The sequence below is a fragment of the Neopelma chrysocephalum genome, unplaced genomic scaffold (genome assembly GCF_003984885.1).
Source record: "Neopelma chrysocephalum unplaced genomic scaffold, ASM398488v2 Primary Assembly neopelma1_59, whole genome shotgun sequence".
Classification (NCBI taxonomy): Eukaryota; Metazoa; Chordata; class Aves; order Passeriformes; family Pipridae; genus Neopelma; species Neopelma chrysocephalum.
In genome coordinates this window covers 17,125,126-17,139,353 of record NW_020897714.1, presented here as the reverse complement: position 1 = coordinate 17,139,353, position 14,228 = coordinate 17,125,126, and the positions used below count along the sequence as shown (strand labels likewise).

The window sequence follows — 14,228 nt, the reverse complement described above, 5'->3', positions numbered from 1 at the left end:
GACTGAATGTGCCATAGATACTGCAGGATATCTTAGAATTATAGGGATGGTGTGTGAAGGGAATTAAGGGAACTGGGTGAATGTTCTCCAAGTTGTTGTAGTGTAGAGTTAGAGAAATTAGTTTTTATCTCAGCAATCCCATGCTGAGAAGGCACAGTGTCTTCATCTGCACCTTATCTCAATGTTTCTGTGCTTGCTGCTTTTGTCCCCAAGTTCCTGTTCCTCAAATGCTGAGCATTTGTGGTCGCAGCTGGTTGATGTGAAATTTGCTGTCACTAGCAACTCTATTTTGGCACAAAGTGCCATCTTTTCTTGCCTTTGTTATTCTTTTCTTGTGTGACAGACCTGTGTACCTTAGAGAAAGGTCAGGGAGGAGCCATTCCAAAATTTGCTTCCAAACTGCAAGGGATGAAGCTCATGTATCTAATGATGTGATTCAAGCCTGTTTTAGGTGAGAAAAAGGTCATAACTCCAAAATGGCTCCATCATACTACTTATTTGTCTGTGCTTGCAGAGATCAGACTGGATTTGGTCAAAACCAGAAAAGTTACTGTGCCCGTAGTTGTCTCTAAGTGTGGATAACTTTCTCTTGAGCCTTCCTGAGGCACTGCCCACCCCAACTTTAAAACGCTGCAGGGTGGGCCTCTTTCCCTCTCCAAGAGAGTATTCTCTAGTCTGTACCACTCTAGCCTGCTGATTTTCAGCATGAAATCCTCATTGCATAGATTCAATGCTGTCCTTTTATGTGGACCATGGCAAGCAATTCCATCTCCTTCCTTTGTCTCTCTTTGTGATGTTCCTCCGTACGCCTTATGTAGATTACTTGTTTCATATGCTGTGAAGTAAACCAGTTTAAATCTGTCCCAGGTAAATACTGGTCAGAGTTGCTTACATGGGAGGGTCTCAGCACAAATTCCTGAAATGACTGCCACTGCAGAGAAAATGTTGTTGGGGTTTTTTTCTCTTTCCTAGAAGGCAATCATGATAACAGTTGGTTCCCATTGCTTTATGTACTGGCAGCCTAAGTGGAGAGCTCAAATTGAAGCAATTCCTCTTTGCCCATGTATCCTATCAGTGGGATGTGAGAAAAAGCAGATACTTGGTAGTGAGCTGCTTGCTGTTCTGTATCTGTAGTGTGGATAAATCATGGCCTTTGGTGTTCAGGGCATCTGCTCTGGAACATTTTGTTAGTAGTAAATTCAGGCACAAACAAAATACTGTGCTGTTTAATTGCCAGCAAGACCTAAAATGACTCATTTTGTGTTGTTTCTTTTTCTTCTTTCTCCACAGCAAGTATAATGGAGAGACAGAAGAGAAAACAAGAAATAGAGAAAGGACTTCAGTTCATTCAGTAAGTGGACAACCTCAATGTTCCCCGTGGATTTGGAGGCAGTTGTCTTTCTATTGGGGATTGCAGGAGCTGAGTTCTTCCTATTCACTGCTTTGGGTTTTCTGCATGGGAAAGAGATACTGTCCTGAGGATTTTTGCTGTGATTTTTCAGGGTGCTTCTTGTCCTGCCAGCTCCCTAAGCTTTAAATTCTTTCATTTTAATTTCCTTGGGTTTTACCCTCCATTGCAATTCCAGGATGATTTTTATAGTCAGCATAATGCTAATAGTACTTGGACCTTCTACTTCATCTTCAGCATGAAGATCTCCAAGTCCTCTGTCAACAGGGTTATCCCACCTTTCTTAGGAAGAGAGACAGTGTTTCAATTCTGTAGGTGGGGAAAGCAAGGTAAATAGCTTGTTAGGTACCCCATACCTATGGGGTGCCTATGGGAGAAACAGATTTCCTGGGCTCCTTTACAGTTGCCAGCCAGGTCACTCTTCTATGAATATCATGTGGCCTTCTAGAGCTTGAAGTGGTTGCTTATGTAATAGTTAAAAGTCCAAGTACTTCCTTATAAAATACAGTAGTATTTTTTCCCTCCAATGTTTGAGTTAGCAAGGGCCTCCAACTCAGGTCCAGGTTCCATGGTGAGTAATGAGATTGATTTGGGTGCTTCTTAAGACTCTTTTGCATCCTGCAATTAGTATGGCTGAAGTCTGTGCCTCTACAGTAGGAAAAAACCCCACATCTTCCACGTTACATATTTATATCCTGTGGTGTGGCCATGATATTTTCACCCCAGTCTGAGACTAAATGGGGCTGATAACTCAGTTTCAGAGAGGCAATTGTCAGGTTTATTTTGGTAGCATTTACACAAATGCACAAGATTCTTAGGAAGAAAATAATTTAGAAATTTGAGGTGATGTTCATGCATCTGGGGTGTATCTTGAACTCTGAATCGGGGGCAGTGCCATTTGTTGGTTTGTTTTGGTGCAAAAGAGATAGCCCAAGTTTATAAGCAGCATGAATGTTTCTTACAAAGCCATGACATTTTCTGTACTTAATTTTAAGGAGTAGATGGTGATCAGATGAAATCTAAAAAAAGTTTATTCTGTAACCAGTAAGACCATGTATGCACTGCAGGTGAGAAAGGCTATGAAAGGTGCTAAGGATTCCTCTAGAGCCTATTGATTTCTCCTTGAAGAGGAAAAATAAATATATGAGGACCAATCCTGAGTGACTTGGATGGTCCAGTTTGAAGAACAGAACCTTTCTCCTAAGTCTCAGTGCTGTTGTGGGGTAGGTGTTACCCACACAAGCACTGCCAGTTTTGTGGCACAGCCTTGGCCAACAGAGCTGGAGTTAAATAGCCTCCTAAACCTGCATTGTTTTCTCTCTTCCTTTTGTGGGGTAGACCCAAAGGCATGTGGCTAAGTTAAGGCAGAGGAAAGTGATTGCGTGTATCACTGTATGTCTCTGGTTTCACAAAGGATTTGAAGAGGTCTTGGAGTGCCAATCTGGTTCCTCTCATTACAGCCAGATGCACATAAAATACACTTGTATTCTTCTTGACAGTCTCTCAAAGTCAAAGATGTGGTTTCTTAGGTGATTGAAGACACGTTACAGACACATTGCACAGAAAATAGCTGAGAATAAGATTCCTCTAGTTTCAAGTCCCTTTGAGACCTGACCAACACTTGACACCACTGTGACTGTTACTGAGCGTAATGGTCTAATGCTCCCCAACTGTGTTCTCTTTGCCTCAGCTGCCTTTTCAGTGATAAAATGAACTGAGATCATCAACACAGGACCAGAAAGATGAGTCCTTCATGAGACAAAAGCCCTTATTTGCATGAATGCCTGTTTCATGAGTATTATCTCTTCTTTTTTTTTCAGGTCCACATTACCCCTAAGTCAAGAAGATTATGAGGTAATGGAGAATTTGTTTGCTGAGGTTGGGAGCCCTCTGGATAGCAAGATCTGTTCTATTGCACAGCCATTAGTTTACATACCAAAAGTGAGGAACGTGGGATGGTCTGTCACAATTTGTCTGTGACCTAAAGTTTTAAGGTTCTGACAATGACAACTTTCAGGGAAAGGAGAAGACACTTGAGTGTTCAAGAAGAATGGGGATTTGACTGGATTATTCTCCTCTACCAAAAAAACTGATGTTGTACATGAGGGTGGGAAGGCAAGAGCATCTTAGTGGGCAAGAAGTTTGCTAAAACATGTGGAAAGGAATGGGAATTGGGAAGTCTCTCCTGTCACTGAATATCCACTTGTCTACTTGTTCTTTCCCTGCTGCCAAGGCCTTTTTGCAGAAGCTGGTGAGAAACTTGTTTGCAGAGGGCAATGATTTGTTTCGAGAGAAGGATTTCAAGCTTTCGCTGGTACAGTATGTAGAAGGGCTGAACGTGGCAGATTACGCAGCCTCTGACGAGGTGACCATCCCAAAGGAACTTCTCTGCAAGCTACATGTCAACCGAGCTGCCTGCTACTTTGCCATGGTGAGTGCCTTCCCAAGTCATCCTCAGGAGCCAGGGAGGACATCACAGTTGCAGTGCTGTGCAGTTGGAAAAGATGTCAATGGGGATTTCAGTTGGTTTTGTCTGCTACCTGGTCGAACACTGGAGGAGATGATGACACACAGAAAACGCTGATATCACCCCACTATTGCACTGTGTCTTGCGAGAGCAGAGGAAGGATGTGATGGAGATGGGGTCAGGCCTAAGGTACTGACAGTGCAGTTCTGGTCCACATTGGTGAAGAGCTAGTACAATCCAGTGTCTTCCAGTGCTGAGCAAGCATTTCTCTGGAACACAGTTTGAGTATTGCTCTGGAGGCTCCTGCCTCCTCAAGTAGGCACTGGAAGATAGTAAGAAGGCTTTGGGTCTTGAAAGAAATTTCAGCACACACATGGAGAAAATTCTGAAATACTCAGGCTCTAAAAGGCTTCCATTTTACTGAGACATATAACAGCTTTCCTTTATGGCACAACCCCAGAGCAGGTCCATCCTGTTCGTAATGAGGCTGAGTCCCCTGAAAATTAGCAAGTGGTCACATAATTAAAGACTGCCAAGTGTAACCTGCCCAAGGTCGAGGGGGAGAGAAGATAAGGTTGCTCAAGCAGCCTCAGTTCTGTCATTCACTGACTTTGAAGTGTTTTGAGTTTTGCAAGATTTAACAAAATGTTCTGTTGATGTAGGTGTGTTTGTACACTGGTGGGTGCATGAGGTAATAAATATGTGCTTCCAACTGCCATTTATATTCCTGTTTTCTGCTGAGAGATAGAACATCTGTATTCACACACAAGGAGGAGGTAGTCTGCTGTGCCACATCTGACTCCAGGTGGTCTCCTCCATGCAGGGATTGTATGAGAAGGCACTGGAAGACAGCGAGAAGGCTTTAAGTCTTGATAAGGAGAACATACGAGCGCTATTCCGGAAAGCCCGCTCCTTAAATGAGCTTGGAAGACACAAAGAAGCGTATGAGTGCAATAGCCGATGCTTGCTGTCCCTCCCACATGTAAGTTTTTGACATACAACTCAGCTTGAGTACTGTGGCTCACAACCTTCCTCTCTGCAACATGCTTAGTGTGAGGCCAGGGGACAGTGGAAGAGGATGCTTGTGCTCAGAAATTTTGTGTCTCTGACTCAAAGATGTTTGTCCTCCCATGTTTCTTCAGTCCAAGTCACTTCTAAAGATAGTGCCAGCCAGAGACACCGGTTAGTGACAGCAGGTTCAGTGGCCTGTTTGTGAAGAGCAAAACCCTACCCTAACAAAATGTGAACTGAGGCCATGAGAATGTTTTAATTTGCTGCTTTTATATCTCTAATGGGAATGGCTAAGAGTGTGGGACAAATGGGAGTTGGAGCTTTGGAAGGAAAACGTATAGTTTTCCTGTTTTGGATAAAAATGTCTCACGGTTTACTTACTGATTGCTAAGGCAAGCTGAAAAATCTTTTTCTTTCTTGAACATGCAAAACTGTCCTTGACATCACATGTCATAGTTATTTTTATGTTCACAGGTGTGTAAATTTTTGTATGCAAAGGGGGCTATCTGCATATACTAGGACCTAAATATTTTCCTCATAATGCTTTTGTTGAGCATCGTCTTAGGCCAAATATTGAACAGGAAACCAGACTCTGATTACACAGGTTCTAGTAAGCACTGGTTAACTTTGCTAAATTTGGTTCTGATCCATCACTGTAACGCTATTAGAAGAAAAATGCATCTACCTCTACACAAGAAGTTAACTTTCCTTTATTATTATGTTATAGAATCAGTCTTTGAAAGTCTTATTAGCAGGTAGTTATTCCTTTTGTATAGTTTGTAAATTCTACTTTCTTTGACTTGGCAGAACAGGGTGACCAAAACATATTGAAGGTATCATGTTTGGGGATGAAGAATTGTTTTTTAAACAAGCCCTTTTATTAACAAAAGCATCTAATGTATGTGTTTACATAAAGCCAAATCTGCCTATATTTCACATTGCAGTTGAGCCACTTAATTTAATTTAGTTTTTAACCATATAGTTATGATTACATAGCTCCCATTATTATCATTACAATCATTGTAGTCTACAGACAGTTTATCAAACTTCTCTATGGCAGGAAAGTTCAGCCTAATAAACTCCATATTGAATGATCTGCATTCTCTGTTCTAAACAATTCAATCATGTAAATTAGCATACCCCATTGTCTTATTACCTGATTAACAGAAATCATAAGCTTTCTCTGCATCAAAGACAAGTCATCATCTCACTCTTGTTTCCATTACCCTCTGGAGCACATGGATAGTTCCATCTTGCATTGCTGTCATTGCTGAGAACTTTGTTGTCAAAACAGAGCCTGTCTTTAAACTTCATTGATGAAGGGTCTGTCACTCAGTTGGCTCACTGTCTAGCAGAGCTAACTTATTTCTGAGTGCAGATACTCAGCGCTGCTAGTTTGCGGAAGTTCTCAGCATAGTGAAATTAATATTCCTCTGTGGTATGCTTTTTTTGGTATGGTATGGGGTGTTTTAGAAGAGGAAATGGACAGGTTAGATTTTGTCTTCACTGAGTTCAGAGAAGACGGTGACAACTCATGTTGAGGGTGTGGGGGAGTGCATACAATCAAAAAATGGCACTCCAAATTGAAGGGAAAAGTTAGTGATAATGTGGGCTGGAAGAACCAGAGGCTTGTCATGTGTTGAAAGGGAAAGGACTGAACCTGCACGGAGAAGGAGATTGGAAAGACCAGCATGGCAAGTAGAGAGAAGATTGGAGATGAGGGAGGAAATGTTGGAATATAGAGAGATATCACAATAGGTTGGGCAGATACTTTTTTCTTCTTCGAAGAAACTGTTAAAGTACTCTGATATTTTTGCGAACAGGGAGAGAGAGGAAAGCAGAAGGAAACATTTGCTGGTATAAGTAAGTTAAGAAGGTTGTGGGCAGAAAGCCCATGGTGGTGTGGGCATGGGCACTGGGCAGGGAGGGTGGTAAATGGCACACAATGAGGAAAGCTAAAGGATCTGCTTGACTAAGCTGAGGCAGTTTCACTGGAGCTGAAGACAGTGAAAATGCCTTCTAGCTAGTAAGTTGGAAACTGAGACTTGGTTTCAGCTTTAAAAACAGAGAAACAAACAAACAAGTAAAACAGGCTAGTGAATATAGTCTGCATATCAAAACTGATTATTAACTCTGCAGCTAGCAGAGAGGGAAGACATGCAGGCTCCTTCCCAGGCATGGAGACCTTGAAGAAGCTGTATCAGCCCCTAGCAGCCAGCCTTGGCAGCTCTTCCAGCCATCCTGCCAGCAGGACTCATAAACCCTGCTTTTACAGAGTGGGTGCTTTTTTGGAAGCAGATATTTGATTCTGATCTTCTGCGGCATTGAATATTCACTCTGGACTTCTGCAGAGTGTAGGGCAGAGCTCTTGGTGCAACTGCAGCATCTTGGCAGGACTCAATGACAAGAACGCTGAGGTCTACCTGGACTCTTCTAGGGCTGCTCTGGGAATTGCCCACCTGCTGCTGTCTAAAAAAATTGAGGCCTCTTGGTGCAGCCCAGTGTGCACAACTGCATTCCTCTTTATTTCATTCTGCGTGCCACAAAACTGAAAGTGTCCTGTCAATGGTTTTGTCCCCAGGATGAAAGCGTCACACAACTGGGACAGGAACTTGCCCAGAAGCTGGGATTGAGGGTTCGAAAAGCATACAAAAGACCTCAGGTATGACTTCTTTTTAGTTAGAGGGTATCCTTTGGCTCGTGCGGATTTACTTTTGCAGAAGTGAGAGGTGCTGCTCTGCAGTTACAGACACATGCACAGCACCCTGCCAACCCTCTAGCAGGCTGCTAGCCTGTGTACACTTCTTTGTGATGGGGGAAAGGCCTGCACTTTGGGAGAGCAGCAGGTACACTAGTCAGATCCCAGGAAAGGAGGCAAAAATTGAGTCCTGGGTCCACTAGTTAACACCATTGGCTGGATCTGTAACTTGCCTCTGCAAGGAACTGCTGCTGTAATTGGAGTACTGTAGGTGTTTAAATGTGTACCCTGCGATGGAGCTAGAGGGCGTCAGGCCACTGCTAGCACTCTCCCATAAAGCTGCCTTGGTCATGGATTTTGTTGTCAGAAGTAGGGAACATAAGCTGGTAGTGGAGGCTGACGTTTGCATTTGCATCCTCGGCCCCGTGCGTGGTGGTGTCTTAATCAACCAGAGTGTTACATCTCCAGAGGGGCACCTTTGTAATATGAGATGGAGTGATTGGTGGGCATTAAGTTTGCAGAGAGCTTTTGGGTAAATCTGGCTATAACGTTTTAATCCTTTCCCCGATAAACTTCACATGTGATTTGCCTACCCTGAAAAGAACTCCTTGATGTTGTAGCAGCTCTCAAACTGCTCTCAACACTCCCAAATGATTCTGTCTCAAAGAAAGGGAAGCTTTTTGCAGAAATACTTTTTGTAGCTGTTCGTTATGTTGGCCTTGCTGCCTTTTTTGCTGTTGTCATGTTACTCAGTTGAGATGGGCTTAAACCACCTGTATGTGAGAAATATAAAAATTAAAAACTCTGAAATGGTTTTTATTATTTGAAATTTAGTGATTGGTATTTTGATAACTTTGCAATCTCTTGTGTTGACTTCCAGCTCTTATTCCAGCGCTGTAATGCCTTCCCAAAACAGTAATTTCTTAATGAAAAGAAACAACCTTCTGTTCCTCAGGGAAGTTTTTTGCTTCCTGATTGTGTCAGATGTTCTGAGGTGTACAGAACAGATTTATGTCCCTTTTTAGTGTTAAGAAACATGTATCCTTGCGTCACAGCCTTTTGGGGTGGCTTTTATTTTGGGGCAGTGCCTGGAAGGAAACTATTGTAACCCAGCTTTGCCTAGTTTATGAGCATTCATGGGCTGAATTCTGCTCTAAAACCTCTCTCTTCCTTGCAGCAGGAATTGGAAACATTCTCGCTACTCAGTAATGGCACATCAATCAATTTGTCAAACCAGGTAGAGTTTGCATCCTGTGGTTATTACTCTTTATGGATTGTGTTACTAGAATGCTTTGCAGTTTTGCTTACATGCAAATTTATAATGATCTTTTAGGATTGAACTGTATTAATTAGTTTTCCACTTTTAAGGAATATTATCAAGGACATTAATTTCTTTGAAAATATTTCTAGTGACAGCATTTTTGTTGTCAGTAATTAGATTACTGAAAATGGTAATTTTGCTTAGTTATTGTGAATGTTTGCTTTTTCTTGCATTTTAAATAAATTTTCATTTTCAAGTTTTTATGTAGCTAACAGCAGTGCTAAGTAAAAGTCAGAAAGTGCAACCGCTGAAGAAACATACAAAATTAAATGCTATGATGTACTGAAAGAGGTACATACACAGTTTATGTACTCTTTGTAGTGTCCTGGGACATCCAGGTGGCCAGGGCACTGTACAAATGCTAAGGTAAAATATGAGAAATTGTGGATTTCGTTGTTCTAACACTGGGTAAAAAAACCCCAAACTAAACACTTGCTGTTTTTACAGGCTGTTTGGTAGTTCAGACTGCTCCTTAAAGCAAACAAACAATAAAACTGTAAACATTGTAATTTTGTACAATAAGGTGGGTTACTAAAGAATTAGTTTACTTCTCATGGTTCAGTGTCTTGCCTTCACATCTTTCTATGAAGGCCAGTCAGCTTTCTTTAGTGGTTGTGCCTAGTTTTTAATTTGAAAATCTTTATTTTGCAAGAATTGAAAGTAGTGCAAAAACTATTGTAGTAGATGCAATATCTCAAGACAAATGCTTTACTTGTGCCTTTTTAAGTTTAAGCTAAAGGCACACGTACTTACCTCTGTTTATGTTTCTGTAAAATATGGACTCAATTTATTTCTTGCCTGGAGCTCCAAGTCAGCAGTTGTCTTGGCGGAAACATTTTCCTGTTTTGAGTTTGCTGTAAAAGTTTGTGGTTTTTAGATCACAAAATATGTGAACTAAGAAAAGGAACGTTGTGTAAGATCAGGCTAATCAGATCTCCCATGCTGTGGGCTGACTGATTGATGCATCCTGGGACTTGGGGCACAGTGTTCTCACCCACACATGAAAAATCCTACTCTATGTATGGATTTATTCAAATGGTTGGCTATTGTGCTGGGGTGGTATTCCTTTGCAGGAAAATGATTTGTACAGGGATTAAGGTAAAAACAAAGAGGTTCCTTGGATTAATGGCCTCTTAAAGTTCATTGCCTTTATTGCTCTATCGAGGAAAGAGGCCATAAAGGAAAAGAAGGGGTCATATGCATTTAGTAGTAGTAAAGAATCTCATCTGTGAAGTGTGGATATCTGTTTAAAGATTCATTTATCACAATACTTTTCTCTCCCCTTTCCTACATCCTCTTTGCAGACTACTTCCAATGGATTGGGTTCGATAGATGACATCGAAACAGGTAAAAATATTCCTCTTCTCAGATTTTTGTGGCTTCAGAAAGGTATGTGACTAGACTGGCAGGCCTGAGAGGTTCATCCCTGCATTTGTGTCTCTTCTGCACACTCTTGGCTTTGGTGACAAGGAAGAGAGAAGGTGGTGGAAAGCAGGAATGTTTTTTCTGCAGAAAAGGCCAGGCCTAGTGAGAGACACATCTGGGAATTAAAAGGGTCTGCTGAGATACGCAGCTCTCTCCAGCTGTGCTTTCTTGAAGCTTGGCAAAGCTTCTGAAGCTCTGCTCCCAGACAAAACAGTCCAGGTAAAGTGAAGTTAAGGTAGTAGGCACTGCTTGTGCTTTGAGTGTGTATTGTACTCCAAGATGTTGAGATGGAGCAATTGAAAACAAAAGGAGTTGGGAGGGACCAGGGAGAGCTGAGTTCAGGGTTAGGCACCCAGGAGGAGCAGAAGGAGGGCTAACAAGGTTGCTTTTCTCATGCTGGGAAACAAGTGACCTTAACTCTGCCCCTGTAGAAAGGCTTGCTAAGTGTGTTGCCCTTTGTCATGTGCTGGAGCACTGAGCTTGTGCCTCTGAGCACATCCCTCTTTGTTCCTTTGAAAGGTAAGGAACACACTTACCTGTGTGTGAGGGTAAGTGTGAGGACTTACCACTGCAATGGCTCTTTTTATAGAAAGAAACTAATTTCATCGTTAAGGTGCTTTCAGAAACATGTTAGTTTTCTGTTGAATGCCAGTTCAGCAGTTGAATGCTACATGTGATCATGAGACCCAGTTCTGTGAATTAAGGAGAGTTTTTCACATTATCTCGCAGTGCTAAAATGAACTGGACTCCTACTATAGAGGAAAGAGTGACTGCGTCCAGTAAGCTCTTTATCTAATTAGGATTTGTGTAAGAGCAGCATGCCACCTTTGCTGCAGTTCAGGCAGACAAAGCCTTTACTGCTAGGAAACCTTTTTCGAAAGCACTGGAATTATGTGTTATCCCTCTGCCCTGAGAGTGGTGTGCCAGCAGGAGGGCTGTGGGTGCTGGGAACCTTGAGAGTTTCAGATTCAAAGCTTTTTTAGCAAGGTTTTTTTTTGTTGTTGTTTTGGTTTGGTTTTGAGATCCAAACTCTTCAAGCCCTTTCCTCCATGTTTTGCTTGAAGTCATCTGATTAACTCAGCCTGTTCTGCAGAGATCATGGCTCAGATCTGGCTCAGTATGGCCTTTGGCTAGCTAATGCACTAGGGAACCACTGTTGTTTGGGGAAGTGGAGCTAGAAACTGGGCTTTTAAAAACTCTGTACTTGCCCCTCTGGGTCAGACAGGTGTATGGCCAGAGAAGCTGCCAGGTGGGAGGGCTTGGTATGAGACTTGGTTCATGGGAGCATATAGACAAGACCCTCACTGAGCTTATAATAAATACCTGGAGCTTAGTGTCATGGCAGTGGCAGAAATCAGGAGGGGGGGTGTCTGTGAGCTGCTCATCAAAGAAAGCTGTTTTATTTTTTTAAGATGGAGCAAACATTAGGTGAATGCAGGAAGTGCATGAGCTTTCTGTAAGGAGAGTACATGAAATATGGGTATCATGGCTGGTAAGGTCAGCAGATAGGGTGTCCTGAGGAAAGCAGGAATGGGAAAGGAGGGACAGGAAAAAAGATGGGACAGAAGAGAGTGGGAGGAAGTGGCTGAAGGAGTGACAGGGGTGGTCAGAGAGAGGGGAGCAGACATCTCCCCTCTGCTCCTTGCAAGTAGTGGAACCTGTTGGTCCCTGCTCTTTTCCTTGCCCTTCACATGCACTGTGCTGTGCGGGGTCCCATGTTATTCTCTGCCGTTTGGTTGTGCATTCAGCTTTTCTGGATTTGGGGCCTCTTAAGATGTGTGAGGGCCTCTTTTCTTTGCTTCCCAGTCTGAATGGAAACTGGAGGACCTCATTCATTCCTCAGAGAAGGTCTGAACTGCTGGATCCTTTGGGGCCCTGTCATTGTGAACCCTTTTGCTCCCTGCTGCATGTGTTCCTATCCCTTCCAGCATGTTCTGAACTTCTTGTTGGCCTCTGTAGGGATCTTGACAGTACTCCAGATTTAAACATCTGAAAAATGGGAAGGCACAAGCCATCCCTTTGTACTGCAGGGAATCTGGCTGAGCTGCCAGCTATGAGGCCATCACCAAGGGAAGCTGGATGGCTGGCTCCCGAGTGCAGATGGGGTTCTGCACCAAAGGGACATGAGCCGAGAGAAGTCATCTGTAGATACAGTAACAGGGCTCGCTCAGCCAGTCCCAGTTACAAAGGGATGGCCGAGTTCTTGTGGGGGCTGAGTGAGCAGAGCTGGTACAGACAGGAGGCATTTCTTGCTGGATCAAGTTTTGCGTCTCCAAAGCTTGTCTAGTTTCTTTCCCAAAGTTATCAGTCTTTCTAATAAAAGCTATTGTCTCTCCTTCCAAACTTTGTCTTGCTTATAGCCTTAGACCATTGCAGCTACAGTGCAGCCTCTGGGATGTGGGTGGAGAAGGTAGCATCTTTGTCTTATTTCTTTTCTTTTATTCCAGGACATCTACACAGGGGCAGAATTAAGGTAGTTTGGGTGCTTGGTTTGAGAACTGCAAATGTAATACTGCATTTTCCAGATTTCTAACATTTGAACTTCTTTTTTTTAACCTTTAATTTTTTTGAGAATAAAATGCTCTTCTTTGAAGAATATGTGCTTGTAACTTAACTTCATTTAACAGAGGTTTATATTGCATGATGGGAACATCTTACTGTTTCAGTAGTGTACTGGAGAGGGAAAGAAGCCTTAGGGAAAATCACTGCCTCTCTCCTGGCTCTCACAAGTTCCCAAGGGGATGTTTGCTGGTCCCGTGTTGAGGGGGAGTATGGGCAGCCACCTTCCAGCTGCAGACATCAGGAAGGACTCAAGAGCAAGGAATTTACCTGAGTAAAGACAGCTGAGTGAGTCTGATGGGGATTTCTGGGGACACGTTGATAACATAATGTGATCTGAGCACTCAGTCTCCGACTCTCTTCTCAGCAGGGCCCGGTGTTTTTTATCTTCTGCTGTTTAGGAAGCCTGGGTTTTTAGAGAGGGTGTATGCAAGTAAGCAAGCTTTCAGCTGGGATATCAAAGCTCCAAGGAGTAGAGAAGGCAGTGATCTCTGCCAAACGCATTAGTGAGGAACATTAAAGAAAACACCAGGTGGTGGCTTATAGAGAAATCGGATTATGTGCCCTTGGCCTTTAGTCCTGGCCGTAGTGAACTCAGTAACTGCTCAGCCACAGGTTTTGTGTTGTTCCTGGTTACTGTACTGCTTGCCAAATCCCGACAGTCAGACTGGGCACTGGCCCTTAGAATGTATTTCAGCTATTGGTGAGCCATTGGAGAGCGGGAACAAAAATGAAAGGGCAAGTACTCTTCAGACTAGAGCCTCTCCTCTCGGAAAATTGGCATACTTCGTTTTTGTGATTTGTGGAGTTGTACAATATTGTTTTTGCCAGGCTGTGCTCTGCTTGCCTCCTGCAAGAGGCTCTCCTGGTGACTGGCTCTGTTTCTCTCCCATCACAGACTGCGCTATGGACCTGCAGTGCCTCCCGGCTCCTGTGGCCGCCTCCATCCCTGTGAATGATGGGCTGGCCCCTTTGCCCTCTGACGCAGATGCAAAGGGCTTGCCTACCTCGCTCCCTGCTGCCAGCTTGCTCCCATCTCCAGACTGTGTACCTTTGCCAGTGCCTGAGAGCGTGGAGGACTTCACAGATGGGGACATCATTGGGGAAGAACTGGACTCCCTCCTGGACTCCCTTGCTGAAGGGTCACCATACCCTCTAGTAAGAGTGGGCACTGCATGGGTCCCCTGCTTCTTGTTCCAAATATGTCCTTGGAGCATGAGGATATGCATGCTGCCTCTCTCTGTAATTATTTTCTCCTAACTCTTCCTCTGGCAAAACCCATTCATTACTTCCTTTATTTCTGCAAGTGGCTTGTGAGTATCTAAAGAGCCCTCCTCCA

General features: G+C 43.2%; 1 protein-coding gene across 8 annotated transcripts in view; it reads left to right on the top strand.

The window, feature by feature from the left end:
• ZC3H7B (zinc finger CCCH-type containing 7B) overlaps positions 1–14,228 on the top strand; it is a 44,877-nt gene that overhangs the window by 5,647 nt on the left and 25,002 nt on the right. For 4 of the 8 annotated variants that reach the window (XM_027680138.1, XM_027680139.1, XM_027680137.1 and 1 more), the window contains exons 2-9: positions 1,291–1,351; positions 3,229–3,262; positions 3,642–3,839; positions 4,699–4,857; positions 7,468–7,548; positions 8,762–8,821; positions 10,210–10,252; positions 13,788–14,047. In XM_027680138.1, coding sequence (XP_027535939.1) covers positions 1,299–1,351; positions 3,229–3,262; positions 3,642–3,839; positions 4,699–4,857; positions 7,468–7,548; positions 8,762–8,821; positions 10,210–10,252; positions 13,788–14,047 — 888 coding nt within the window. In that variant the 5' untranslated portion in view covers positions 1,291–1,298. Of the gene's footprint in view, positions 1–255; positions 452–1,290; positions 1,352–3,228; positions 3,263–3,641; positions 3,840–4,698; positions 4,858–7,467; positions 7,549–8,761; positions 8,822–10,209; positions 10,253–13,787; positions 14,048–14,228 lie in introns of those variants that run through there. The other 4 variants (XM_027680141.1, XM_027680142.1, XM_027680136.1 and 1 more) reach the window with 2 other exon arrangements.